Source organism: Ovis aries, chromosome 1 (assembly GCF_016772045.2).
Source record: "Ovis aries strain OAR_USU_Benz2616 breed Rambouillet chromosome 1, ARS-UI_Ramb_v3.0, whole genome shotgun sequence".
Lineage (NCBI taxonomy): Eukaryota > Metazoa > Chordata > Mammalia > Artiodactyla > Bovidae > Ovis > Ovis aries.
In genome coordinates this window covers 112,505,498-112,530,166 of record NC_056054.1, presented here as the reverse complement: position 1 = coordinate 112,530,166, position 24,669 = coordinate 112,505,498, and the positions used below count along the sequence as shown (strand labels likewise).

The following is a 24,669-nucleotide window of genomic DNA, read 5'->3' as shown; positions in this document are numbered from 1 at the left end:
AGGCCTGGAAAGTAAACAGCAGTGTAAAATGTTTATGGTCAAAGAACCCAAAACTCAGATGGGTTCCACAGGATATTAGAGTTGGAAGGATTTACAGGTCGTCTTAGTCTTCTCTTCATTTTTTTCATATGTGTGGAAACCGAGGTTTAGCGCGGTGATGTGGCTCGAATGACACTGCAGGCGTATGAGAGTCGGAGGCTGGGCCTCCTGCCTCCTTAGTGTGCCCTGCACAGCCCTGCGTTGCTCTGCTCCCAGGCAGTTCTGGGGTATCAACCTCAGACCCCAGGATTCTGGTCTCTAGGAGTGCCAGTCACCTGCTTGTGCCCCAGGCGCTACCACCCCACCCAAGGGCTCTGACATCACCTCCTCTTGACCAATGAGCAGAGGCCCAGCAATGGGTGAGGATGTGAATGTCAGCTACCTCCCCCACCCCAGCCCTGTGGTTGCAAAGATGCTCTAACAGGAAGCGGGTTTAAGGAGCTGCACGGCTTCCTGCCGCCCCAGGGCTGAGCAGGGCGAGAAGGGCGAGTGCCAGTCTCCGCCACGAGACACAGCTTCTTGCCGGGGTCCTAGCAGCTTCCTCTTCCACAGCTACTTCCGTGTGGCCGGGGCCCCAGAGGCAGGAGCTGCTGCCCATTGCCCAGGCCACCCTCCACCCCCAGTTCTGAGCCCTGCCCCCCCGGGGCCAGGCCAAGCCCAAAGGCTGGCTTGGGATCCCATGGGGGACTAGTAGGGCGAAGGTCTTGGGGGACCTAGGTGGCTGGGCCAGGGCCCTGGGGCTCCGGCCATGAAGTCTCGGCAGAAAGGAAAGAAGAAGGGCAGCTCAAAGGAGCGGGTGTTTGGGTGTGACTTGCAGGAGCACCTGCAGCACTCAGGCCAGGAGGGTAAGGAGGCCAGCCCGGAGCTGCTGTTGGGTGGACGGAGAGGCACGGGGCTTCTCCAGCCTGATCGAATTTGAGGGTACAGAAGCAGTTTTTCCGGGAGCTCATGGAGAAGGGGCAGAGGCATGGGGTCACCCCCAGGAGGCTGATGCGCAGGCAGAGCCGGAAATGTGGCTCGGTGAAGAAGACTGAGGAGCTCTTCCGTGGGGCCGCCTAGGGTGAAGAGCCTGGGGATGAGAATGAGGACACTTGAGAAGGTGGAAAGACTGGAAACCCGGGAGAGGGAGAAGAAGTAGCAGGGAGAAGATGACAGCTGTGGGACAGGAGGGGAAGGCTGAGGGGACAGGGTCAGAAAATGAGCGGCTGAGGAGCATGGACAGTCCTTGGGTCTGAATGAAAGAAGGCGTAGAAGGGCCCCTGGAGAGGGTGCGGGTGGTACATGGGAAGGATGGGGATTTCCTGGTTGGAGGAGAAGAGGTTACAGGCCTTTGGTCTCTTTGCAGCCTTGCTGGGCCACTGGGGTAGGGGTGGTCCCCTCCCCAGTCTCTGTGATTCTCTGGTTTTCCCTGTGTAAAGGAGAAGCAGGTTCAAAGTGGAGGGTAAGGCGAGAAGCTGCTAAAATGCGGAACACCAGAAGAGTAGGAGGGATGGCCTGAGCCTGGTTTGAAGGTGGGGGTGGAGGGTACAAAGAAAGGTGAGCATGAGGACTGCCCGGGGACAGCACCCCAGCACCCTCCCTGGATTGCCTAGGAGGGGCTTGGGAACCAGCAGGGCCAGAACAACACTGGCCCCCAACTATGCTTGGTGTGGAGTAGACACTCAGAAACATTTCTAGATTTGGCTTGGAATTGAATGCATATATTCTGACTTGCCCAGCCCAGCTTGTTTTTTGGTACTTTGAGCTCCTCCCAAAGAAGGACACGATTTCTATCGCCCACCGCCCCCCCCAACCCCACCCCAATCTGTCATTTCCTCTTTGTCCTCCTCTCTGCTCTGGGCTGTGGTGCCTGCAGTGGGTCCCAGCTCATTTCCTGCTCTTAGGCCCGCCCCTGTGTCTCCAGACGCCTCCTTCCCCTTTTCTCCTCCCCTAGAGGCCCGCATCCCCACAGGCCTCGCTTAAGGGAAAACCCGGGCCCCCAGGAAGGGTGTACAACAGCTGAAGTGGTTTCTCTGCACCTTTCTCTTCTCACGGGGCAGAGCCCAGCAGCCAGCGCAGGGCTAACAAGTGGAATCACAATCTTGAGAAAGATGGCTCTTGGCCGAGGGCCACATGCTTTAGCTGGGTCTGATGTTCTTCTAGTTCTCTGCAAACCCTCGGTTCAGCCTCCTCATCCTGGCACTGTCCTTCCCTGTGGACCCGCTGCCAACCTCCTGTTGAAACGCTGACCCCACAGCCAACCCAGATCCCACTCCTGTAACCTTCCTGGCCTCAGATGGTGCGGGGCATGTTCTCTGAAAGGGACAGACAGGTTGCTGGGTCCAGATCCTAATGAATCCCACAGAGAGAGAGAGAGAAGCACCTCCTGCCCTTCACCAAAGCCACATCTGAACCCAAGAGTGGAGGAGAATCTTAGGCTGCAGGGCAGCAGCGCAGCCTTCCCCCATCCCTCCAGCTCCTCCTAGCGCAGACCGGTGGAAAGTTGAAGGATAGAGAGAAGCCATAATCGGCTTCGCTCTTTAAGCTAAGACCCAGCAAAAGTGAAAGTCCAGGCCAGCTGTGTTTCTGGTTAATTTATCCTGATTATCTTGGGTTCCCAAATCCTTGCTGCTCTGCTCCATTTCAGCAACCTCTCCCAGCTCTTTGCCTCAGATAGGTCTCTTCCTTCCTAAGCCCTTATGTGTGTTGAGTTCTTCCTTTTTCTAAACTTTAACTCTTTGAGACCTTGCTCAGGTTTCTGATTCTCCAGGTTGCTAAGCTTAAGGCCCTCCTCCCTGACCTACCCTTTGACTCTCTTTGACTCTACCACCCCAACTCTGAGTCTTTCATCTCTGACCCCATTTCTCTTATCTCTGTCTCCCTGACTCCCCCATCACTCTGATCCTGTTATCTCCTCCCCCATCTCCTTGACCCATTTCCCCTATGGCTTTGACTCCTGAGGCTCTCGAATGTCTTCTTTCACGGCCTCCTCTGGAGGTTCAAAAATCAACAGAGAAGGATGGGGAAGACCTGACTTGGTTGCAGTTCATGTGAAAAGAGCTTGGGATTTAGGTGACAGCAAACTATTTATGAGTTAACAGAGTGATGGCTAAAAGAGCTGGGCTAGCATTAGAGAAGAGCGACAGCTTGAATGAGGAGGGTCTGCCCCGTCTCTGCATTCAATGCTGGGAAACTGAGGTTGGGAGACCCTGGCAAATGGGCCCAGATCCTGCAGCGATGGATGTCGAACTGCAGGGCCAGGACTAAGATGAGGCAAGAGAAGTGACTAGGGCACAAAATTTAAGGAAGCTCTCACGCTCAGGGCCAGGCAAGTGCCCTAGGTGCCTCTTTCTTAAGGAGGCATTCACTCTCAAGATCATTTATGTGCACAGCTGGCTCTGGCATGACCCTAAGAGTGAGTGCTTCCTTAAATTTTGCAGCCTTCAAAAAAAATGTGCAGCCTTGGTGCTTTCCTTCTCCTACCCAAGTCCTCATTCTGGGGTGCACGAGGGTAAAGGGTGTGGACACCAGGTCATACAAGGAGGGTTCAAAATAGTGCTTGATGGATTTATTATTTTCTTCTGTATTTCTAACTTACTTAATTCCACAATGAGCTTGGGATGGATGACTTCCAAAACGCCAAATAAAAAGAATAAATGACTGAAGGAATTAAGTTGAAGGGAAAACAAGAAGGGTGAGCTCAGTGCCCAGAAATGCATTTCAAGTAGTTCCATATGGTTCCAAAATTTGGGCTTCCTGACACTTAAAAAAAGGTAAACATAATCAGATATAAAATTCATAACGCCCACATGAAAAATATAGGTGGCTTAGGAGAAGCACATCTTTTTCTGACACACACAAGACAGGATTTTCTCTGCTGAGTCTCAGTTAATTGGGCCCAGTGTTTTGTCTTAGGCAATATTCTCTATTAAATCTCCAATTCATTGACTAATTCATTGAGTAATTTAATAAACATCTGTTGAGCACCTGCTCTGTTTCAACACTGTGCTAGATGCTGGGGAGGATGTTACTATTTGTCAGAAGGTATAGATACAAAATATACTAATCATAACAAAGTACAATAAGTACTATAGTACAGATATAAACAAAGGACCGTGGGAACTATAAAACAGATAATCAGCAAAGTGTCCAGAACTGGAAGTGATGTCTGAGGTGTGTTTTGAGGAATGCATAGGGATTCACCAGGCAGAGACAGAGAGGAAGGCATTCCAAGCAAGGGAAAACATGAGTGATGGTACCAAGGCTTGTTCAAGGAACAGCAAAGGGCTGGACCATAGGATTTACTGGGGGCGGGGGGCGGCGGCGCGCGGAGAGGGGGCTGGCTGCAACTGGTAAGGCTGGATGGCAGTTGGATCTGGTTTGTGAAGGGTCTCATGCAGTACACCTGTAGAGGAGTTTTTATTTTATTCTGTGTTCGTAAGCTAAGCATTGAAGATTGGGGTGGAGCAGAGTCTATATGTAGCAAAGGATTTCAAGCATGGAAGTGCTTTAGAAAAATACCTTTGTGGCCTTGTGGAGATGAGATTCAATGCATGGTTTTTGAGGTTTTCCCATGATTGAGACACCATGACAGATAAGATGAGGGAAAGCAAGATGGGTCACACTTAGATCTTGTCCTTAAGGGGCTTACAGTCCAGTAACTGGGGAAGGCTCTAAGGCAGGGGGAAATAACACAGTTTTTTGCATTCTTGGATTTGAATTCTGGCTCTATCAGGTTGATACTGGGCACTTATTACTTCTTTGATCCTCTGTTTCCATGTCTAATGCACAGTGCTTGGCACATAGGTGCTTTTCTCCTGAAGGGACCAATTTGAAGGTCTGTTACAATTTTGTGTACCTTCCTATGACAGACCTAACATCCGTACATTTCACTAACCAGAGGAGGTGCTTCACAATAATGCCCACCAGCTCTGTTCCATCCTGGTTGGAAGAATTAATGCTCCTTTCACTTCTGTAGAGTGTCAGTAAATGCACTTTGAAGACCAGTTTTTTACCTCTTCCAACTGCATTGCTGTCCCTCTAAAAATTTTGTAGCAGCAACTAGTAATTACAGAGAGAGAAATTTCAGGTCAATAAAGGCAGAACATTCTAATGGGAATGGGAAGTCTGGGGAGGCAGTGATCTCACCCTCACTGGGGGAATTTATGCCAAGACTCTAGAACCAATGGGCAGAGAGATTATAACAGGTTGGCAGGCTGGAGCTGATATCTTGCAAGAATCTTTCTGACAAGTGTTTATTCCATGAGTTTTGCCTTCTATCTCCCCAACCCCCTTCCCTGGTGTGTCCATTTCTCAGACGCTCTGGGATCTTTGATCTCCCAGACCTTCTGATTTTTCTCTCCCCTTCTGCGTCCCCAGTGCCCCAGGTGCTAAGGAGCTGTGCAGAGTTTGTGGAGGAGTATGGCGTGGTGGACGGGATCTACCGCCTCTCAGGGGTCTCTTCCAACATCCAGAAGCTCCGGTGAGTCAGGCAGTGAGGGGAGGGCTCTGCCGCCATGAGGCCAGGAAGCCAGAGGGGTGAGGGGAACTGGGGAGAAGGAAACACAGGTGATAGGTACTGTCCAAGGGAGGAGCTCTAGTCTCCTCAGGAAAGGCTGACACCATGCCCCACACTTCCCGCAGGCTAGCCTGCACACGTGCAGGCACACATATACCCACTCCTCCACTCCCACGTGTATCCACGCAGCTTTAAAGACAGCTTTAGATATAATTCACAGGCCATAAAATTTACCATTTGAAAACGTAAAATCCAATGGTTTTTAGTATATTTACAAGGCTGGGCAACCTCCACCACTGTCTAATTCCAGAGCATCACCTCCAAAGAAACCCTATACCCACAGTCCCATGTCCCTTCTCCCCCAGCCCCGAGTCTACTTTCTGTCTATGGAGTTGCCTATTCTGGACATTACACATAAATGATATCATATAATGGGAACTTTCTATGGCTGGCTTTTTTTCACTTAGTATGTTTTCAGGGTTCATACATGTTGTCACATGCACCAGTACTTCATTTCTTTTTATGGCTGAAAAATATTCCATTGTGTGGTGTTATCACATCTTGTTTACCCACTTATCGGTTGATGGCTATTTGGGTTGTTCCTACCTTTTGGCTGTTATGATTAATGCTGCTATAAACGTTTTGTGTACGAGTATTTGTGTGGACATATGGTTTCAATTCTCTTGAGTATATACCTAAAAGTAGAATTGCTAGGTCGTATGGTAACTCTATGTTGAACTTTTAAAGAAACTGTCAAACTGTTTTCCACAGTAGTTGCATCATTTTACATTCCTACCAGCAGTGTATGAGGGTTCCAATTTCTCCACATCCCTGTCAACATTTGTTACTGTGTATCTTTTTTACTATAGCCACCATAATGGTGTGAAGTGATATTTCATCTAGATTTGCATATTCCTAATAGCTAATGATGTCAAATACTTCCTTGTGTTTATTAGTCATTTGTATATTTTTGGAGAAATGTCTATTCATAAACTTCGTTCATTAAAAAAAATAGGTTATTTGTCTGTTTTGAGTTGTAGGAGTTCTTTATGAATTCTGAATATTAGATACTGACTAAATCTATGACTTGCAACTATGTTCTCCTGTTCTGTGGGTTTTCTTCATTTTCTTGATAGTGTCCTTTCTCACACAATAGTTTGTAACTTTGATGTTAAATTTATCTATTTTTTTCCTTGGTTGCTTGTGCTTTTGGTGTCATATCCAAGAAACTGTTGCCTAGGTCCAAGGTCATGAAGATTTACACTTACGTTTCCTTCTAAGACTTAGTCGCATCCATCTTGGCACGTAGCCAGAAACACAGATTTTAGGCTCATTCCTCCACTTCTACTGACTCCTACATACCCCTATGCTGCTGCTCACACCTTCTCTACATCCTGACATGTATCCCTGTTCATGCATAGGTCCACTCACCCACCTCACATCCACTCTGCAGGTTGACAAGAACAATGCCTTAAGCTTGCTGCCTCATGTGCATACACGCCCCAAGCTCTTCCTTCCAAGTTTCATACACACTGGCCCTCGACCCTGCCTGGAGCCCATCTCTATAGCTCCCCCTCTCCCCACATTGCCCCAGACCCTGCCACTCCTGACTACTCTGCACCTCCCCAGGCAGGAATTTGAGGCTGAACGGAAGCCAGACCTGCGGCGAGATGTTTACCTTCAGGACATTCACTGTGTCTCCTCCCTCTGCAAGGCCTACTTCAGGGAGCTGCCAGACCCCCTGCTCACTTACCGGCTCTATGACAAGTTTGCTGTGAGTTGAATGGAAGGGAAGGCTGAGGGTGGCCGCTGTGATGGGACATCCCAGATGAGTCTAATGCCAGACAGAGTCCTAGGGACCCTGCATGGCGGAGACCACATGGAAACGACAAGACCCTTCCCTACAAGTCTCCTGGTCCTGCTGTCTCCGCCCTCCCCCGTCCCTCCTTTCCCCAAGGCCTGCAAACCGCACACAGTGCAGGGGCAGACGGGGAGAGCAGACGCTGGAAAGCCCTTGGAAATCACCTAGACCAGAGCTTCCCTACATTTCAGAGAATGAGAACAGTTTCAGGAAGCCAAATGTTTTTCAAATGTGCCCTTCTGTGAACTGTGATTTGTGTGTTGAACATCTCTTGAATAAAAAAAATACATGACAGGACTTCCCTGGTGGGCCAGTGGCTACAGCTCCCGCTTCCAATGCAGGAGGCCAGGGTTCAATCCCTGGTCAAGGAACTAGATCCCACATGCCACAGCTAAGACCTGGCACAGCCAAATACATAAATAATGTTTTAAAGGAAAAGAAAATACATGGCAGAAGCGCTATCTTGAACCGAGTAACATTTTTACTTATATTTTTTAAAGTATTTATTTATTTATTGGTTGCACCTTCTAGCTCATGGGATTTTAGTTCTCCGACCAGTGACTGAAACGGGGCCCTCGACTGTGAGAGCTTCCTAACCACTGCAGGGAACTGCCTTGAGTAACGCTTTTAAATTAAGTTGCATTTTATTGAGCATGACATCATGTAGAGATCCTGAACAGCCAGGGCATGCCATTCAGCACAAATAGACCAGGCTGAGCGGGCATAGGCCTTCCCGGACACCCTGAAATAAACCATGGCCCCTGGCACGCCCACAGGATGAAACCCCGAGTGTTTCCCAGTACCAGAACACTGCTGATGAGGGCGCTCAGGCAGAGAGGTGACAGGGAGCTGCTCAGTGTCACACAGCCCTAAGTGGCATAGCCAAGAGGCAGTGACAGCTCTCTGTGGGACCCAAGTTCTGTCTGCTACTCCAGTGTGCTTCGAAGATCCAGGGTTGGGGCACGGTGTGGGGTTGAGCACAGATTGTTTCTGAGAGTTTGGCTCAGAGCTCTGGGGAGGCTGCTGGGGCAGCACCGGGCCACCGACTCCTGCCCCTTGCTCCCAACCAGGAGGCTGTGGCAGTACAACTGGAACCTGAGCGCTTGGTCAAGATCCTAGAGGTGCTTCAAGAACTTCCGGTCCCCAACTACAGGTGTGTGGGGCTCCCCCCACTAAACCCAGGCTCTCTCTTTACCTGGGGCCTTGACTTGTCGCTTCTCTTCCGGCCCCCACCCTGTGTGAGCTCTGCCCCATGACGCCTCCTTTCTGCAGGACCCTGGAGTTCCTCATGAGGCACTTGGTGCACATGGCCTCATTCAGCGCCCAGACCAACATGCACGCGCGCAACCTGGCCATCGTGTGGGCCCCTAACCTGCTGAGGTGGGTGCATGTGTGGGTATCCTGGCGGAGCCTAGCCCCTGGGGAGCCGCTTGAGGATGGAGTGTGGCTGTGTGGTACTGGAGAGGGCTCTCACCCAGAGAGAACAGGAAGGCTCAGGATTACACGGTGTGGTCTGGAGCTCACCTATGGGAGCCCTTTCTCTGAGCTTGAGTAAAGTCCCTAAGGACGGGGCCTTTGTGTTTTATTTTTGGCCACACTGAGTAGCATGTAGGGTCTTTGTTCCCCGTCCAGGGATCAAATCTGTGCCCTCTGCAGTGGAAGGGTAGAATCCTAACCACAGGAGCACCAGGGAATTTCTGGGCCTTTATGTTTTCTTATACTGTGGTCATTTAGCTCAGGGGCTGGAGCAGGACAGGAGATGGGGCAGTGCAGAGTGTGGGAGCTGTGGGGGTTGGGGAGAGGTGGGGGTGCGATGGGCCTTGTCAAATGTTTGTTGAGCAAATATCTTGGAGAAGTGGCCTGCATGTCACTCCCTGTGGTGCACGGTAGACTATGAGAAGTCCTGAGATTTGTTATGCACAGGCACCCTGGTGGGGAGAGGAGGTAGAGACTAATATCCTGAGGAGGGTGTCCAAGAAAGCTTCCCGGAGGAAATGGCCATTTGAGACTCGAATCATGCATGTTGAGTAAAAGATGGAATGGGTTTAATGGCATTCAGAGGAAAGGGTGTAAGGTATTTTTAGGGAGAATCTGAATGGGGAAATGCGGTGGGGCTGCAGGGCAAAACTCCACACCTCCACAGGTCTAAGGACATAGAGGCCTCAGGCTTCAATGGGACGGCAGCTTTCATGGAGGTGCGTGTGCAGTCCATCGTCGTCGAGTTCATCCTCACGCATGTGGACCAGCTTTTTGGGGGTGCTGCACTCTCTGGTCAGTGTCCTTCCCACCCTTCACATCACCACTCTCTGCCTGGGGAGTCACATCAGAGTTAGAGAGTTACCCTACCTTGGTAGGTAGTGAGTGGGAGGATGCAGTGAGGAGGTGGGTACCTGAAGCCCTCTTTCTGTTCCGGGCTGGCCAATTCCTCTTTCTTTTCCTAGGTAGTGAAGTGGAAAGTGGATGGCGATCACTTGCAGGGGCCCGGGTGTCAGGCAGCCCTGAGGACCTTATGCCACGGTCCCTGCCCTACAATCTGCCTAGCATCCTGCAGGCTGGTGACGGCCCCCCCCAGATGCGGCCCTACCACACCATCATAGAGATTGCAGAGCACAAGTAAGGCCTTCTTCCTGGGCCCTTCTCCCTGCATTGAACGTCAGGCTCCACCTGCAGTGATTTCTCCATTCCCTCCAGGAGGAAGGGGTCTCTGAAGGTCAGGAAGTGGAGATCCATCTTCAACCTGGGTCGCTCTGGCCATGAGACCAAACGCAAACTTCCACGGGGGGCTGAGGACAGGGGTAAGTCTGCGGAGATATAGGGGGAGTTCTGCTGAGGGTGCACTAGGTCCTGGCTCTATGCACATGCCTGTCTTGCAGAGGACAAATCTGATAAGGGGACTCTGCGGCCAGCCAAGAGCATGGACTCACTGAGTGCTGTGGCTGGGGTTAGTGATGGTGAGTATAGGTGTGCACTCGTATGTGTGTGGGGGAGGATGGGTAGGGATGGCCAGTGACTCCATCTCCAGGGAGGGGTGGGCGTTCCTAAGTATGTGTTGGTGGGGTGATCTCTGCTCATCTGGTTGTGAAGGGTTGGCAGTGGTGGCTAAGGGAAGCTGCGCCTGGTGCCTTCCAGGCTATAGACAAAACAGAGGGCACTCTCCAGAGCCTTTCTGAGGTGTGTCCAGGCCCCTTGTGGCTGAGGTTATGGCCTACCTTTCTCTCTCCCACAGAACCAGAGGGGCTGCTAGGATCCAACAGTCCTCGGCCAGGCCCACTGCTGACGGAAAGCCTGGAGAATGAGTCCGTGGAAGCGGCAGAGTGTGAGCAGGAGCCCGACCCAGAGGCGCTGGGTGGCACGAGCTCCGAGCCAGGCACACCACGACCTGGGCGGTCAGCAGTCCGTGCTGGGGGCAGCAGCCATGCAGAGCGCCGTGCTGGCGTTCATATCTCAGAGCCCTACGATGTCAACCTCCCAGCACACATCAGCAACATGCTCAACATATCCTCAAACATCTTGGCGGGGCTTGCCCGTGGTCTTGAACGCCCTGCCCCACAGCCTCGGCCAAGCCCTGCCTCTGGCCCCGGTCCTGGCCCCGGCCTTGGCCCTGGCCCCCCAGGTGAGGACCCAAGGACTGCCCAGGGCTGGGAGAAGGGACTAGAACTCTAGGCTGAGGCTCTGAAGCTGGGAATCTGCCCTGGACTGTGGGTAGTTATCTTTAGCTGCCTTTTCAAATTCAAGATTGAGGGAATCCAGTAATATTATTAGGTTGTATGAGCTTCACGTAGAAAGGCTCTCTGGCAGCCTTAGATCACTGACACACCCAAGAATGGGGATTTGTGTCAGATATATACAATAGGGATTACTAAGTACAAAGTAGGAAGATATAATAGTTGGCTATCCAGGTAGCTCAGTGGAAAAGAATCTGCCTGCCAATGCAGGAGAGGCAAGAGACCTGGGTTTGATCCCTGGGTTGGGAAGATCCTCTGAAGAAGGAAATGGCAACCCACTCCAGTATTCTTGTTGGGAAAATGCCATGGGCAGAGGAGCCTGGAAGGCTGCAGTCCATTGGGTTGCACAGAGTTGGACGACTGAGCACAGACACATTAACAGGCGACACGGGTTCAATCCCTGCTCCAGAAAGATTCCACATGCTCAGGGAAACTAAGCCCATGCATCACAAAAATAGTGAATAAGAATAGCTAACATTAGTTGAGAGCGTATGATATGCTTTGTTAAGGACTTTGAAGGCATTAGCTCGGTTCATTTTTTCATAGTGTTGACTCAGGTATTGTTATTGTCCTTACATTACAGCAGTGGAACCTGAGACTTATGTTAAGCAGTTTGGTAGGAGGTGGCACAGCTGGAATCTGATCTGTGCTCTGACTCCAGTTCCTAAGTGTCAATAATGAGAAGTACCGAGGCAGCACTGGGTAGTGGGTAAGGATACTGACTGCAGAGTAAAGCAGACTGGGGTCCAAATCTGGGCTGTGCCACTTGTTTGTGTGACCTGGGACACATTTCTCTGAGTCTCAACTTCCTCATATATATAATGGGGATACATACCTGACATTATAAAGTTGTCTTGTGGAGAAAATAAAGCAATGCGTTATAAAACATACAGCACAGTGCTTGGCGCCTGGCAGGAGCTCTAAAAGGCGGCCATAAGCCAATAGTTAGGGATACTGGTCAGAGAGGACTAGCCACAGGAAGCATCTATGCTGGGAATGTTGGGCCCATACTGTAAGCAGTGCGAGGAAGACTGACCTTGGAAATGGTCAGAGCTGGTCTTGACCTTAGTATTCCTGGGACTCTCTCTCTCCCAACAGATGAGAAGTTGGAGGCAAGTCCAGCCCCAGGTCCCTTGGCTGACTCGTGCCCAGTGGACGTGGCCCCTGCCTTGGAGGACTGCCTGTCCCAGGAGGTGCAGGATTCCTTCTCCTTCCTAGAGGACTCAAGCAGCTCAGAACCTGAGTGGGTGGGGGTGGAGGACGGGGAGGTGGCCAAGGCAGGACCAGCAGGAGCAGCCTTCTCCCCTGGGGAGGAAGACCCTGGGATGGGCTACCTGGAGGAGCTCCTGGGAGTTGGGCCTCAGGTAAGGAGGCGCTGTGCTGGGTTTGGGGGTGTTAAGGAACCCAGAGGGTGGACAGGGCCACCGAGTCCTAAGCCATGATGCTGTATTTACAGGTGGAGGAGTTCTCTGTGGAGCCGCCCCTGGATGACCTGTCCCTGGATGAGGCACAGTTTGTCCTGGCTCCCAGCTGCTGTTCCCTGGACTCTCCTGGCCCCAGGCCTGAAACAGAGGAGGAAAGCGGGGAGGAAGTCTTCCTGAGTGCCTATGATGACCTTAGTCCCCTTCTGGAGCCCAAACTCCCAAGCTGGGAGGGTCCAGGCAGTGAAGAGGAAAAGGTGGCAGGGTCTGGAAGACAGGAGGCTTCAGGACAGGATGAGGGCGAGCAAGCCTCGTGTGAAGGTGGAGAGGACCAGGGGGAGCCTGGAAGCAGACGGGACACCGACGAGGAGGCTGAGGGGAGGCCAGAGAGTGGCGTGGAGGGCAGAGAGGCCACTGAGGAAGGAGCAGAGGCTGAGGGGAGCCAGAAGGTGACTGACAGTTTGAAAGAAGGATGTGGGGAAGAGACAGAGGAGACAGAGGCCACGGGAGAGGAGTCCAAAGGTCAGCAGGAGGGTGAGAGAACGGAGGAAGCTAAGGGTGTGGGAGAAACTGGAGGAGAGCAGGCTGAAGACAAGGGGAAGGAAGGAAAGACGGAGAGACAGGAAGGTGCTGAGGAAGGAGACGAAGCCCGGGGAGCAGCTGGAAAGCACTCAGAGCATGAGGCCCAGGAAAACCGAATTGCTGAAGAGAGCTGGGAAGTTGTACACAGACAAGAGGCTGAAGGAGGCAGAGAAGATGAGGTCAAAGGACAAAGGGGAGATGAGGGTCAAGAGGCAGGAGAAGACCAAGGAGATGGTGAAGATAGCAGGATCCCAGAAGCAGCAGCTGAAGGAGGAGCAGGGGAGGTCAGCAAGGAACGGGAGTGTGGACACGGAGAAGCTGAGGGAGACCAGAGAGCTGGAGGTGAACGTGGAGAAGAGGGTTCCCTCCCTGAAGGGCCACAGGTCGAGGCCCTGGAGGTTGACAGTGCCAAAGAGGGCAACTCCCAGTCCTCTGAGACAGAACAGGCAGCCCCACAGCCACCTCGGCCAGAGGAGATGGATCCTGAGGGGCAGCCCAATCCCCTTGGCTCAGCTGGTGGTGTGGGCATGCGCCTGGCTTCCACCCTTGTTCAGGTCCAACAGGTCCGCTCTGTGCCCGTGGTGCCCCCCAAACCACAGTTTGCCAAGATGCCCAGTGCAATGTGTGGCAAGATCCACGTGGCACCAGCAAACCCATGCCCAAAACCTGGCCGGCTCGATGGGGACAGGCCCTGGGGCTCCCGAGCCTCCCGCTCCTCTTGGAGGAATGGGGGTAGTCTTTCCTTTGATGCTGCTGTGGCCCTGGCCCGGGACCGCCAGAGGACTGAAGCTCAGGCAGTTCGGCGGACCCAGACTTGTACTGGTGCTGGGGACTACAGTCTCATCCCCAAAACCTCCCCCTATAGCTTGATCCCTGCCTACACTCCCCGGCCCCTTAGCTGCCTGGAGATCCCAGCTGAGGGCACAGATGGGTCTGGACCCCGGAGTCGGTTTAGCCTGCCCCCCAGAGAACCCCAACCTCCTGAACCCCTTATGTCCCCCCAGCGACGATCGTATGCATTCGAAACACAGGCTAACTCTGGGAAAGGTGAGGGACTGTAATTAGGACAAGAGCACTGGGCATAAGGGACAGTAGCTGCCTCCAGGGTCTTGGACTGTTTCATCTGCAGCCTGAGCAGCTGTAGTGCCCAACTCTATAGGTTTTGGCCCTCCAGCTTCTCTTTTTGACTGTGGGAAGCACTGTCTTGGTCTGTTTACCTGAGCTTGTCTCAGACACAAAGCACTTATCCCTTAGGAGATTCTTGAGAAAGTCACCAAGATCCTGTCCCTGGAGAGAGAGGTCACTGGCCAAAGGGAACAAAGAGTAGGTGGAAAACTTAACTGTTTCTCAAAGTGAAGAATGAAGGGGGAACTCCAGCTGAGGTCCTGCCTTCCTCTGAGGCAATGAACTCTTCATGGAAGTCCAGAGTAGAAGCGGGGTCAGGGCCAGATTGGAGCCTATTACACACAAACACTTTTAGAGGTTACCTATCCTTGTTCTACTCTTGGTCCCTTGGATACCTCCTGCTCCTATTAACTCCAGATTAGGAGAAAAACGTCCAGGAAACTCTTTGAATACACAGTATTTGTTGGTGGGACTAGTTCCTTTCCTAGCTCCCCAACCCTCTGCCTCCCTGGATCTCTAGGAACCGAGGTCTTATATAGATCTCTCTGGCCTCTTTCTCCTTTGGAATAACTTCCTATTTTAGGGAAGAGGGATGGTGTCACTCAGGCTCTGGGATTGCTTCTCTGGACAGGTTGGGGCCACAGGTCCCAAGGGGCAATATCTCAGAATAAATGCTGTATTTTTACAGATAAATAGTGTGATTTCTTTTTCCTCTTACTGAAGTCTTGAATGACAGATACCATATCTTCCAAGGTGGTGCTAGTACTAAAGAACCCACCTGGCAATGCAAGATACATAAGAGATGGGGGTTCCATCCCTGGGTTGGAAGATCCCCTGCAGGAGGAAATGGCAAACCACTCCAGTATTTCTGCCTGGCGAATCCAACAGACTAAGAAGCCTGGCAGGCTACAGTCCACAGGGTCACAAAGTCAGACATGACTGAGGTGACTTAGCACGCATAGTTATATTTTCATGTTTGGTCAAACGTTGCGTTCGAATCTGTTTTTATTGTCTGGGTGTTCTTCCTCAATTGTCGTGGTGGAGACCTACAGCTAGAAACTAGAGCTGGGTTCATGGTGGTCAGGAAATGAGGAAGGGAAACTTATATTTACATAATACTCTTTATATGCCAGTAATGCTAGGTATCTTACGTGCATAGAATCTATGCTCTTAATTTTTAGATAAGGTTGGCACTGGTATCTCCGTTAAAAAAAAAAAGTTTTATTTGGCTGCACTGGGTCTTAATTGAAGCATGTGGGATTTTCCATCTTAGTTGCAGCATGTGGGCTTTTTTTGTTGTTGTTGCTGCCTGCGAATGCATCCTTGTGGCATGTGGGATCTAGTTCCCTGACCAAGGATGGAACCTGGCATCCCCTGCACTGGGGGCACAAAGTGTTAGCCACTGGACCACCAGGGAAGTCTCTAGTATCTCATTTTGCAGGCAAGGAAACAAAAGTTAATCAGGTCAAAATGTCTGCCAAAGGTTTCAGAACGAACACGTGGCAGAGGTACGTCTGAGACCCAAAATTGTCTGGTTCAGGGTCTGAACTCATTCCCTTACACCACACTACTTCAAATCCGTTAACGGTAGGTCCTGACTGAAAAGAATGGGAATTAAGACACTTTTCACAGAAACTGAGACACAAAAACGAGACGCCTTCGGGGTCTTGAGTGACTACAAAGGCTAATGTTGCTGTTTAGTCGCTAAGTCCTGTCAACTCTTGGCGACCCCACGACCCTAGCCTGCCAGGCTCCTCTGTCCATGGGATTTCCCAAGCAAGAACACTGGAGTGGGTTGCCATTTCCTTCTCCAGGGGATTTTCTCAACCATGGGATGGAACTTACGTCTGCTGCACTGGAGGATTCATTACCGCTGAGCCACTAGGGAAGCCCGGCTAACACTAATACACATGAGCATATCCAGATTTATGTATGTCAATAGCCAATAGGAAACTTCAAATAGGTGGCCTGATTCAAGATGCCCTCCCAAGTAGCTCTTTTTAAAGACAGCGCCTCTGCCTCCATCTGATGTCCGTCTTTTGATATAAGCTCACTTCTGGAACTAAGAAGGCCCTGGCCAGCAGATAAATGGTAGCACCAAGTTAATCGTCCTTCTCCCGTTCTTGCCTAAAGCCACTTGGACTTCAGTGTCCTTCTCCCAGGACCCCAAAGGGTTGTTTCTTCCCAGTACCAGCACCGCCCTATACAAGCCCGCATCCAAACCCTCAGCAACATGGAGGGAACGGAAGTCGGGCGGCTCGGAGGCAGAGACGGCTGGGTGGGTCGAGAGAGACACTTCCGCCCCTCACCAACATGGCGGCGGGCCGGGAGTGCGCATGATCAGCTGTCCCTAGAGATACCCGAGTCCGGAGAGGGAGAACACGGTCGGGGGAGATCGGCGGCTGCGGCGGCTTTGGCCGGTGAGTGCAGGACATAGCGGGAGTCTGGAGACTGGGTGAGCCGGCGACGCATAACAGCTTTGATTTTGTTTCCGTTTTTTAGGTTCAGGAACTCCTGGGGCGGAAGTCTTTGTTTTGAGGGAGGGGGCCGTGCCCAGTTCTTTATCTCCTACCCGCTTTGTGGGCCGCACTCACTCCCCGCCCCCGGGCGCGCACATCCCCGCCCTCCTGCGCTGCCAGCCGCGGGCCGCCGGGCCGGAGACCGCAGGGCTAGCTGAGCCCCCGGCGTCCTTCCCTACCTCTGAGGAGCAGCGCGGGCTGGGGGTGAGCCCGGCAGGGCTAGCCGGGTCACCGCGCGGGCCCTTGGGCTCGCGCCTGGCCGTAGCTCAGCTGCTGAGCGGCTGCTGGTTGGTGGGCCCGCAGGGAGACGCCGCATTCTCAGGCGAGGTCTAGGTGCTTGACTTCTTTGCGGACTTGATTTTTCCCTTTGTGTCCAGACTTAGCTAAGCTCTTTCAGGGCCCTCCTTCCCGGAGCGTGCACGCCACAACATCCTAGCTCACTTTCCGTGTTGCATACCCCTAAAGCTCAGGAAATGCTTCCGGATGTCCAACTAAGATTTGAATAAGTAGCCTGACCCCGTTGCTGATTGTCCTCAGAAGCTGCTCCTGGCTGACAGCTGTGGCATAGAGCCGCCTCTTGTACCCTGCCCTCTGTTTGACTGCTTCCTTTTGCTGTCAGTGCTGCAAGCTTCAGAGGGGCATTTCCTCCGCAGGTTTGGGGATGGAGCGGTAGGTGGTCTTGAAACACTGGTCCTACTTCCCCCTTAGGGGCTGGGATCTTGCAGCGCTACTTCCTGTGGACGGTTTCACTTTCAGTTCCTTTTTTTTGGGTTAACACTTTGGATACAAGCTTTCCATGACTCATCCGCTGAAGATAAAGGTTTGGGGGACCTTAGGGGTAGAGAATTTACAAAAACCTTACCCCTTTCCTGTCGAGATTATTTTATTGCTTTACGCTGTATAGCTGTTTCCTTCTGGAGGCGCCTTCCTTTGTTTTTCCTGCCCACCTCCCGCCGTCCTCCAGCCGTCTCCCCCCACCCCTAGCCCGTCCCCCCACCCCAAAACCCCCCCACCCCCGTTAGGGCCTTAAGGCAGGCACCTTGTTGATGGATTCCTCCCCCATTGTCTCCTCTTTCCAAACCCTAGAGTTTTCTCCGTTCTTGCTGGGTTCAGTTGATTTGGAGTTGTCATGGCAACATTTGAGCAACTATGTTGTTCTACAGGAAGGCTTGGTGAATAAAATAGTAGGGGCTTGAAGATGATACACTAGGGCTTTAAGGTCTTTTTAATGAATGACCTATATCTGGACTTCCCCAAACAACAGCCAGATCAGTAGAATGGGGCCCAAGGGCCAAGTCTGGCCTTTATGGTTCTGGAGGTTTTCTTTTCCTAGATCTGAGGACAGGAATTTCTTGGTGTTCAGTATATGTGCCTGAGAAACTGGAATAAGCATCAGGGTCTATGGTCCTGTATTTTTTGATAGCTGTGGTCTAAACATGGCCCTTCCTAATCCCCATATGGCAGATCATAATAGCTTTCATAATGATCCATCCAGAAATATGTTGTTTTTCAGTCTTTCAGTATAATTATCCCCTCTCCATCAGAAGATGGAGTGAGAATTGGAGAGGCAAGGAACATTATTTGTAGAATTGCTTTTTCAGTCATTGTAGGCAGCCTTCAGCATCCGAATGGAGAAAGCTGGTTGTCCCCTGCAGAAGATTGGTTATGTTCCAGGATGTGTCTTCATGGAGCCTAGGTTCTAGAAATAGGAGAGCTTTCAGTTTCCTAGACTCACTAGACTCCCTGATTTCTACCAGGACTTAGCACTCAGGCCTGTGAGGCAGGAGATACGAAGATTTCCAGAGAAGGACCAGTTCCTCGGATGTGCCCCCTCACAGAGAGATGAAGGGGTGAGTGAAGAAGAGGTAGGGCCTGGAATGGGAGATGGGAGGCCTGGGAGAATGCAGAATGGCTAGGAGCACTGGCTCTGGAGTCAGGCAGACCTCAGTTTAGGTCCCAGCTATATCACCTAGCTATGTGATCTGGTTTTCTGTTTATAAAATGCAAGTAGTGCTACCTACTCATAATTGCTGTTCTTAGTACTAAATAAGATATTGCCTGTTAAATGCTTGGCTCAGTGCTAAGTAAATACCAGCTCTGGTTATTCTAACCTCCCCTAGCATCTGTTGGGAATGCCAATGAGTTTGGGAGCCATATGTTACTGGGCCAGTGAGCTTTTCATTCACTTTTTCCCTTATTCTTCCTCTTGTCCCTTCACAAACAGGCAGCAGAAAACAGCAGAAACCGAAGAGGGGACGGTGCAGATTCAGGAAGGTGAGTGGGAGAAATAGAACTGAGCTGAGGCCAACAGCCCATTGTGGTCTTGCCCCGCAACCCATGGGCCTATCACCTGTGTACCGTTTTCCTTTTAAATGACACACAAGTGCAACAGAGGGAGAAAAGCAGTAACTCACAGACTTTTTCCTTTTAATTCAGGTGCAGTGGCAACTGGGGAGGACCCCACCAGTGTGGCTATAGCTAGCATCCAGTCAGCTGCCACTTTCCCTGACCCCAACGTCAAGTACGTCTTCCGAACTGAAAATGGGGGCCAGGTAAGGGAGGGCGCCAGGTGGCTGCAAGTGTTACCTGTGGTTGGGATTGAGGGAGGTGATTGACCCTGTCATGGGGAGACTTGGTTTGGAGGATGAGGTGAAGATGTGGACTAATTGGAGGGTGGGAGTTGGAACGTGAGATTTGCAGTAGAGATCGGTATGGGGTGGGGGCTATGCTGAAACCACTATATGGGAAAAGGATGGGAAATGGCTAAGTATATGTCTCTGAAGGATTCTTTTGGGGGGGCCCTATCCAAGAGAAGCTTTATGAGGGGCTCTGGAGTCCCTAGCACTTACTTTCTTGTTCTTTTTTCCCCTCCTCCTTTCTTCTCTGAATCTAGGTGATGTACAGGGTGATCCAGGTGTCTGAAGGGCAGCTGGATGGCCAGACTGAGGGGACTGGTGCCATCAGTGGCTACCCTGCCACTCAATCCATGACCCAGGTACAGGGGTATGGGCTGCAGAGGGGACTTGAGCTCTGAGTAGTAAGATGAAGAAGGGAACTAATAGGATGGGTGTGGCTTGGGATAGTGTGACATCTGGGGCTGCCTTGACCCAAAGCACTAGACTCTTCTCTGGATGTTTCTCCCTGTCTCCTCACAAGAGATAGAGCTGCAGAGTAGTTCATGGGAAGTATCTGACTGTCACTTGTCTCTGTTCTCTTGCTCCCCTTCCCAGGCGGTGATCCAGGGTGCGTTCACGAGTGATGATGCAGTTGACACAGAGGGGACAGCTGCTGAGACGCACTATACTTACTTCCCCAGCACTGCAGTGGGAGATGGGGCAGGGGGTACCACATCGGGGAGTACAGCAGCTGTTGTTACTACCCAGGGCTCAGAGGCACTACTGGGGCAGGCGACCCCTCCTGGCACTGGTGAGATATTATGTGAGGATGCTGGCTGGAGGGGCTAGGATAGGCTGTGGGACATGGCTGGTGGGCAGTGGGCCTTTACTCGTGATCCCTTAATGATCACTAAGACCTGGGCAGGCAGTGTCTGGGGCTGCCCTTCCAGCAGGAGGCAGTGTGTCTTGTTTTAGAGGAGGAGTCCAGGGCCTTGTCCTTAGAACTTGGTGAGGGTCCTAGTCCTGTGTCCTGACGGAACCTCCCTTGAATCTTCACAGGTCAGTTCTTTGTGATGATGTCACCACAGGAAGTGTTGCAGGGAGGAAGCCAGCGCTCTATTGCCCCCAGGACCCACCCTTATTCCCCGTGAGTAACCCTTGTTTTTTCTCAGTTACCAGGAATAGTCTTGATTCTTTCCAAAGATTTCGTGCAGTTCCTCACCCCAGACTCCAATCTCAGTTTTTGACCTTGCCTCACTCTGGCCACCCTGGGCTCTATTGTTAGGAAGTCAGAAGCTCCCCGGACAACTCGGGATGAGAAACGCAGGGCTCAGCATAATGAAGGTAGGCACGATCCACATGTGAAGCTTGATGCTGTCTGGTGGGATTGGGGACCTCTCTGATGTTGAAGGGAGAGGTTAGGTGATTTTACCCTGGGGCCTTTGGTGAGTTCTCCCCAAGTCACCTTGTCCTCTACTTGCCCCACAGTGGAGCGCCGCCGCCGAGACAAGATTAACAACTGGATCGTACAGCTGTCCAAGATCATCCCAGACTGCTCCATGGAGAGCACCAAGTCTGGCCAGGTCATGGAAAGACCCTGGTAGTGGCAGGATGCCTGAATTCTGTCTCCTGGTGTTGCTTCCAGAAATGGTAGACAGTGGGCACACATGGCGGTAGCTCTTTCCTGTCTGTCTCTGAGGTTCCTGAATCCCTGGGAGATGTTATTTCACCATCCTTTAAGGGAAAATGAGGCCCAGAGTGTGAACATGCTTTTGGAAAGCAAGCCAGGTATTTTTATATCCTAGTCCTTATTGTGTTGGCTTTTTCTTAACAGAGTAAAGGTGGAATTCTATCCAAAGCCTGTGATTATATCCAGGAACTTCGGCAGAGTAACCACCGGTTGTCTGAAGAACTGCAGGGGCTTGACCAACTACAGCTGGACAACGATGTGCTTCGACAGCAGGTCAGACCCGCCCCCGCCATCCCCCTACCCCCCCATCCCCCCATCCCCCCACCCCCCGCCACAGGACAGCTGTCCTCGACCTCCCTAGCCACCAACCCAGCTCAGGACTCCCTATTTTGTTTTCCATAGAGAGAGCTTTATCTTTACCTCATCACTGGTGGGTGTCTGCATAAGTTCAGAGACTTGGGTGTGCTAACTTTTCTACCTATTTCCCTTGCTGCTCTTTCCCATGTCCAGGTAGAAGATCTTAAGAACAAGAATCTGCTGCTCCGAGCTCAGCTGCGGCACCATGGAGTAGAGGTTGTCATCAAGAGTGACAGCAACTAACTCTGGGGACTTGGGCTCTAAGCTCTACAGCCCCTTTCCAAGAACTTCAGATAGCCCAGGAGCCACAGGCTAATAACCCCGTGCCCCTTTCCTTCACTGCCCACATTTGGCATGGGACTGGGGGGAGTTCAGAAGGCATATCTTTGAATTAAGGCCCTGTGATCTAGCAGCCTGCAGTGGTGTGAAACACACACATGGGCGTGCACCGACAGTCTCGCCCAACCAGCCCTACCATGCAGCCCCTGGGCCCTTGTGCTCCTCTTGCACAATGCATGTGCTGTCTCCATGCTGGACACTGGACACTAAACTGGGGGGCTTGCCCCGTGCTTGCTTAAAGTGCCAGCAGAGGGTCTGCTGACAAGCAGTGTTCTGGCTTGCCCCAGGACTGGCGCTTCCCACTGGTTCTTCCTTTCCCTGGAGCTCGAATGTGCTCCTCAGGACTCTGGGGAACAGGCTTTAGCAGGAAGTGGATATCAGAGGCTTAGCAGTGGCTGCTGCTCCAGGAAGAGGAGATTGGCCAGCAATCAGTTGAGGCCTATGCAGGTTTCTGGCACCAGGGAGAACAGGAGGCAGGGCCCACTGGGGGCCTTACCCCATTGTGGGGACGGTATTTTTTTTTTTTTTCCTTTTCTTGTTTTTTTTTTTGTAAGATAAAATGTTCAGAGCCATGACTGTCTCTGGGTCTTCCTCCCTTTGTGCGCTCCAGGCTGGGAGGGAGGGAACACACTGCTTTGACCAGCAAGGGTTGGGTCAAGTTGGGTGAGGTATCGGAGCTCCTATAGTTACGACAATGAGTCCTAGTACTTGGGCCAGGCCAACGTGTCGTTGGCCGTCCACGCCCACAATCGCGAGGATTTCTCTAGCGAGCGCGTTAGGAGCACCGGGAACAGGTGCCGCGGGAGCTGTGCGGGAGGCGGTGCCTTTGCTTCCGGTTCCGGTCGGTCTCAGCTCAGCTGCAGCTTCGGGAGGGCGGGGGAGATGCTGCCCGCTCCCAGGGGGCGGGCTGGGGCCAAGTTCCTGATTCTTACGTTTGCGGTGCGCACCATGGCTGGAGGTACCTGTAGGGGAGACCTGGGATCCGGTCTAGGGCAAGTTGTGGCCTTGGGAGCTCTTGGAACGCCCCCGGTGGAGGAGTACGCGGAGGGAGGCGCGAAGGGGAGTGGCGGAGGGGTCCTCACGCGTCCCCCGCCAGGTTGGGGCGCTGCCAGGTGAGGGGGCCCCGGCGGCAGGCGAGCTGGCGGCAGTCCTGCTTCTCTCAGAGCTCGCGTGCCCCTTCCTCAGAGCCTACGGTCTCGCTCCCTGAACTCCGTTCGCTCCTAGCCTCCGGCCGGGCTCGGCTCTTTGACGTGAGATCCCGGGAGGAGGCGGCAGCTGGAACCATCCCTGGGGCTCTCAACATCCCGGGTACGGGATTGAGGGGGCTGGGGTGGGGGTGAGGGGGTGTGGGGGGGTGGGTAAGCCCTGGTGGTGGACTGGAGACAGTTTAGGAGGGTCTTAGCCAATAGGACCTCATTTAGGATGATGTGGGAAGGCACTGGTTACAGGGGTCCGGTATTCCTGTGGCTCCCGCCCCCCAAACTTCCCTTAAGAAGGGTTGATGGGAGGCGGATCCTGGCAACGGAACTGGCCCTTCCAGTTTGAGGGGGTAACAGGCAATGAGGAAGGGGCAGGCCAGATTCACACACTTGACCTCCCCAAAGCTGGATGCCTGAGTTTGCCCGCGCCTCCTCACAAATTAGGAAAGTGGCTTCCATTCAGAGTTGGTTTGGCTGACCAGTGCAGGTAGGACGTATCCTGTCCTCAAAGTGGATGGGGGCGGGGGGAGGAGTTCTCACCATGTGTTGTTTTGGGGCCCCTTGGAGATATGTTCGACCACAGGACCGGTCCTTCCAGACCCAACCGCTGAACCTGAGATTGCCCAACTGCCGGCTTTCCATTGTATCCTCTTGACTCCTCCCAGTGTCAGAGTTGGAAAGCGCCCTGCAGATGGAGCCAGCTGCTTTCAAGGCTTTGTACTCCGCTGAGAAGCCGAAGCTGGACGAGAACCTCATCTTCTTCTGTCAGATAGGCAAGCGGGGCTTGCAGGCCACGCAGTTGGCCCAGAGACTTGGATACAAAGGGTATGGGCTTGGTAACTGCGCGGGGCGGTGGTGGCTAGGGCTGCATCCTGGGCTCTGTCCTTCCCTCACCCCTATTTTTCTTCACAGGGCTCGGAACTATGAAGGGGCCTATAGAGAATGGCTCCAGAAAGAAGGTTAGGTAGAATGTGGCATACTGGATGCTCCCTCCACGCTGCTGGTGGCCGCCTTAACTAAGAGTGATGAAGGGGCTGACTTGTTGGGTTGAGCAACTTCTTATAACGCTGTGCACGAAAAGCAGCAAATAAAGAGCATTTAATCAAAGTATTGGAAGCCCTTAATTTGTCAGGTGAACTGAAAACAGTTCTAATCATAATCTAGACTTCAGTTCAGCCCTAGGTCCTTCTTCCAGCATTCATCTGCCCCCCCAGCCGAAACCAAAACACCCAGAAGTTGGCTGAAAGACTATAATCCAGAATCACCTGGTAGCTTAAAAACAAACAAAAAAACTTGGGCCTCATCTCAGATTTGGTGGGTTTTTTACCTGGTTTTACAAGGTCCACGACTGAGCGACTTCACTTTCACTTTTCACTTTCATGCATTGGAGAAGGAAATGGCAACCCACTCCAGTGTTCTTGCCTGGAGAATCCCAGGGACGGGGGAGCCTGATGGGCTGCTGTCTATGGGATCGCACAAGAGTCGGACACAACTAAAGCGACTTAGCAGCAGCAGCAGCAGCAAGTAATTCTAATATGCAGTCAGGAGCCAGAACTAGACCAGAGGTCGGTAAACTATGGCCCCACTTGGTCTTGCTACCATGACCATTTGTTTACACATTGTCTGTGACTACTTCTGTGCCAAAATGGAAGAATAGTTGCAACAGAAACTATATATTCTTTGAAGTATCTAGTCCTTTT

General features: G+C 52.1%; 3 protein-coding genes and 1 long non-coding RNA gene across 17 annotated transcripts; 3 read left to right on the top strand and 1 right to left on the bottom strand.

The window, feature by feature from the left end:
• The first annotated feature begins 502 nt into the window (after positions 1–502).
• Positions 503–14,943, top strand: ARHGAP30 (Rho GTPase activating protein 30). 4 transcript variants are annotated; one of them, XM_012184614.4, is made up of 12 exons: positions 503–884; positions 5,398–5,500; positions 7,166–7,310; positions 8,468–8,550; positions 8,670–8,777; positions 9,541–9,668; positions 9,839–10,010; positions 10,089–10,192; positions 10,271–10,348; positions 10,624–11,010; positions 12,221–12,315; positions 12,579–14,943. In XM_012184614.4, the coding sequence occupies exons 1-12, from the start codon at positions 788–790 to the stop codon at positions 14,184–14,186; spliced, it is 3,108 nt and encodes a 1,035-aa protein (XP_012040004.2). In that variant the 5' UTR covers positions 503–787; the 3' UTR covers positions 14,187–14,943. The 4 variants fall into 4 exon arrangements, with proteins under 4 accessions (XP_012040004.2, XP_004002728.2, XP_042112596.1 ...); XM_004002679.5 differs by having other exon boundaries at positions 12,221–12,486; XM_042256662.1 differs by lacking the exon at positions 10,271–10,348 and having other exon boundaries at positions 12,221–12,486.
• LOC121820707 (uncharacterized) lies at positions 9,421–12,714 on the bottom strand. The gene is made up of 2 exons (XR_009600613.1): positions 9,788–12,714; positions 9,421–9,707 (listed from the first exon to the last, which is right to left on the bottom strand). It is a non-coding gene; the product is annotated as an uncharacterized LOC121820707 (long non-coding RNA).
• Positions 14,944–16,483: 1,540 nt separating the features above from the next.
• USF1 (upstream transcription factor 1) lies at positions 16,484–22,342 on the top strand. Of its 10 annotated transcripts, none has more exons than XM_042256779.1 (12): positions 16,613–16,670; positions 16,753–16,973; positions 18,527–18,619; positions 18,994–19,043; positions 19,206–19,321; positions 19,663–19,764; positions 20,000–20,195; positions 20,444–20,531; positions 20,670–20,728; positions 20,873–20,967; positions 21,219–21,347; positions 21,585–22,342. In XM_042256779.1, the coding sequence occupies exons 3-12, from the start codon at positions 18,612–18,614 to the stop codon at positions 21,672–21,674; spliced, it is 933 nt and encodes a 310-aa protein (XP_042112713.1). In that variant the 5' UTR covers positions 16,613–16,670; positions 16,753–16,973; positions 18,527–18,611; the 3' UTR covers positions 21,675–22,342. The 10 variants fall into 10 exon arrangements, with proteins under 10 accessions (XP_042112735.1, XP_042112713.1, XP_042112708.1 ...); XM_042256774.1 differs by having other exon boundaries at positions 16,753–17,102; XM_042256791.1 differs by lacking the exon at positions 16,753–16,973 and having other exon boundaries at positions 20,000–20,012.
• Positions 22,343–22,598: 256 nt separating this feature from the next.
• Positions 22,599–24,076, top strand: TSTD1 (thiosulfate sulfurtransferase like domain containing 1). Of its 2 annotated transcripts, XM_004002678.6 has the most exons (4): positions 22,599–22,728; positions 22,956–23,078; positions 23,635–23,794; positions 23,882–24,076. In XM_004002678.6, the coding sequence occupies exons 1-4, from the start codon at positions 22,653–22,655 to the stop codon at positions 23,931–23,933; spliced, it is 411 nt and encodes a 136-aa protein (XP_004002727.3). In that variant the 5' UTR covers positions 22,599–22,652; the 3' UTR covers positions 23,934–24,076. The 2 variants fall into 2 exon arrangements, with proteins under 2 accessions (XP_004002727.3, XP_012040021.3); XM_012184631.5 differs by lacking the exon at positions 22,956–23,078.
• Positions 24,077–24,669: the final 593 nt, after the last annotated feature.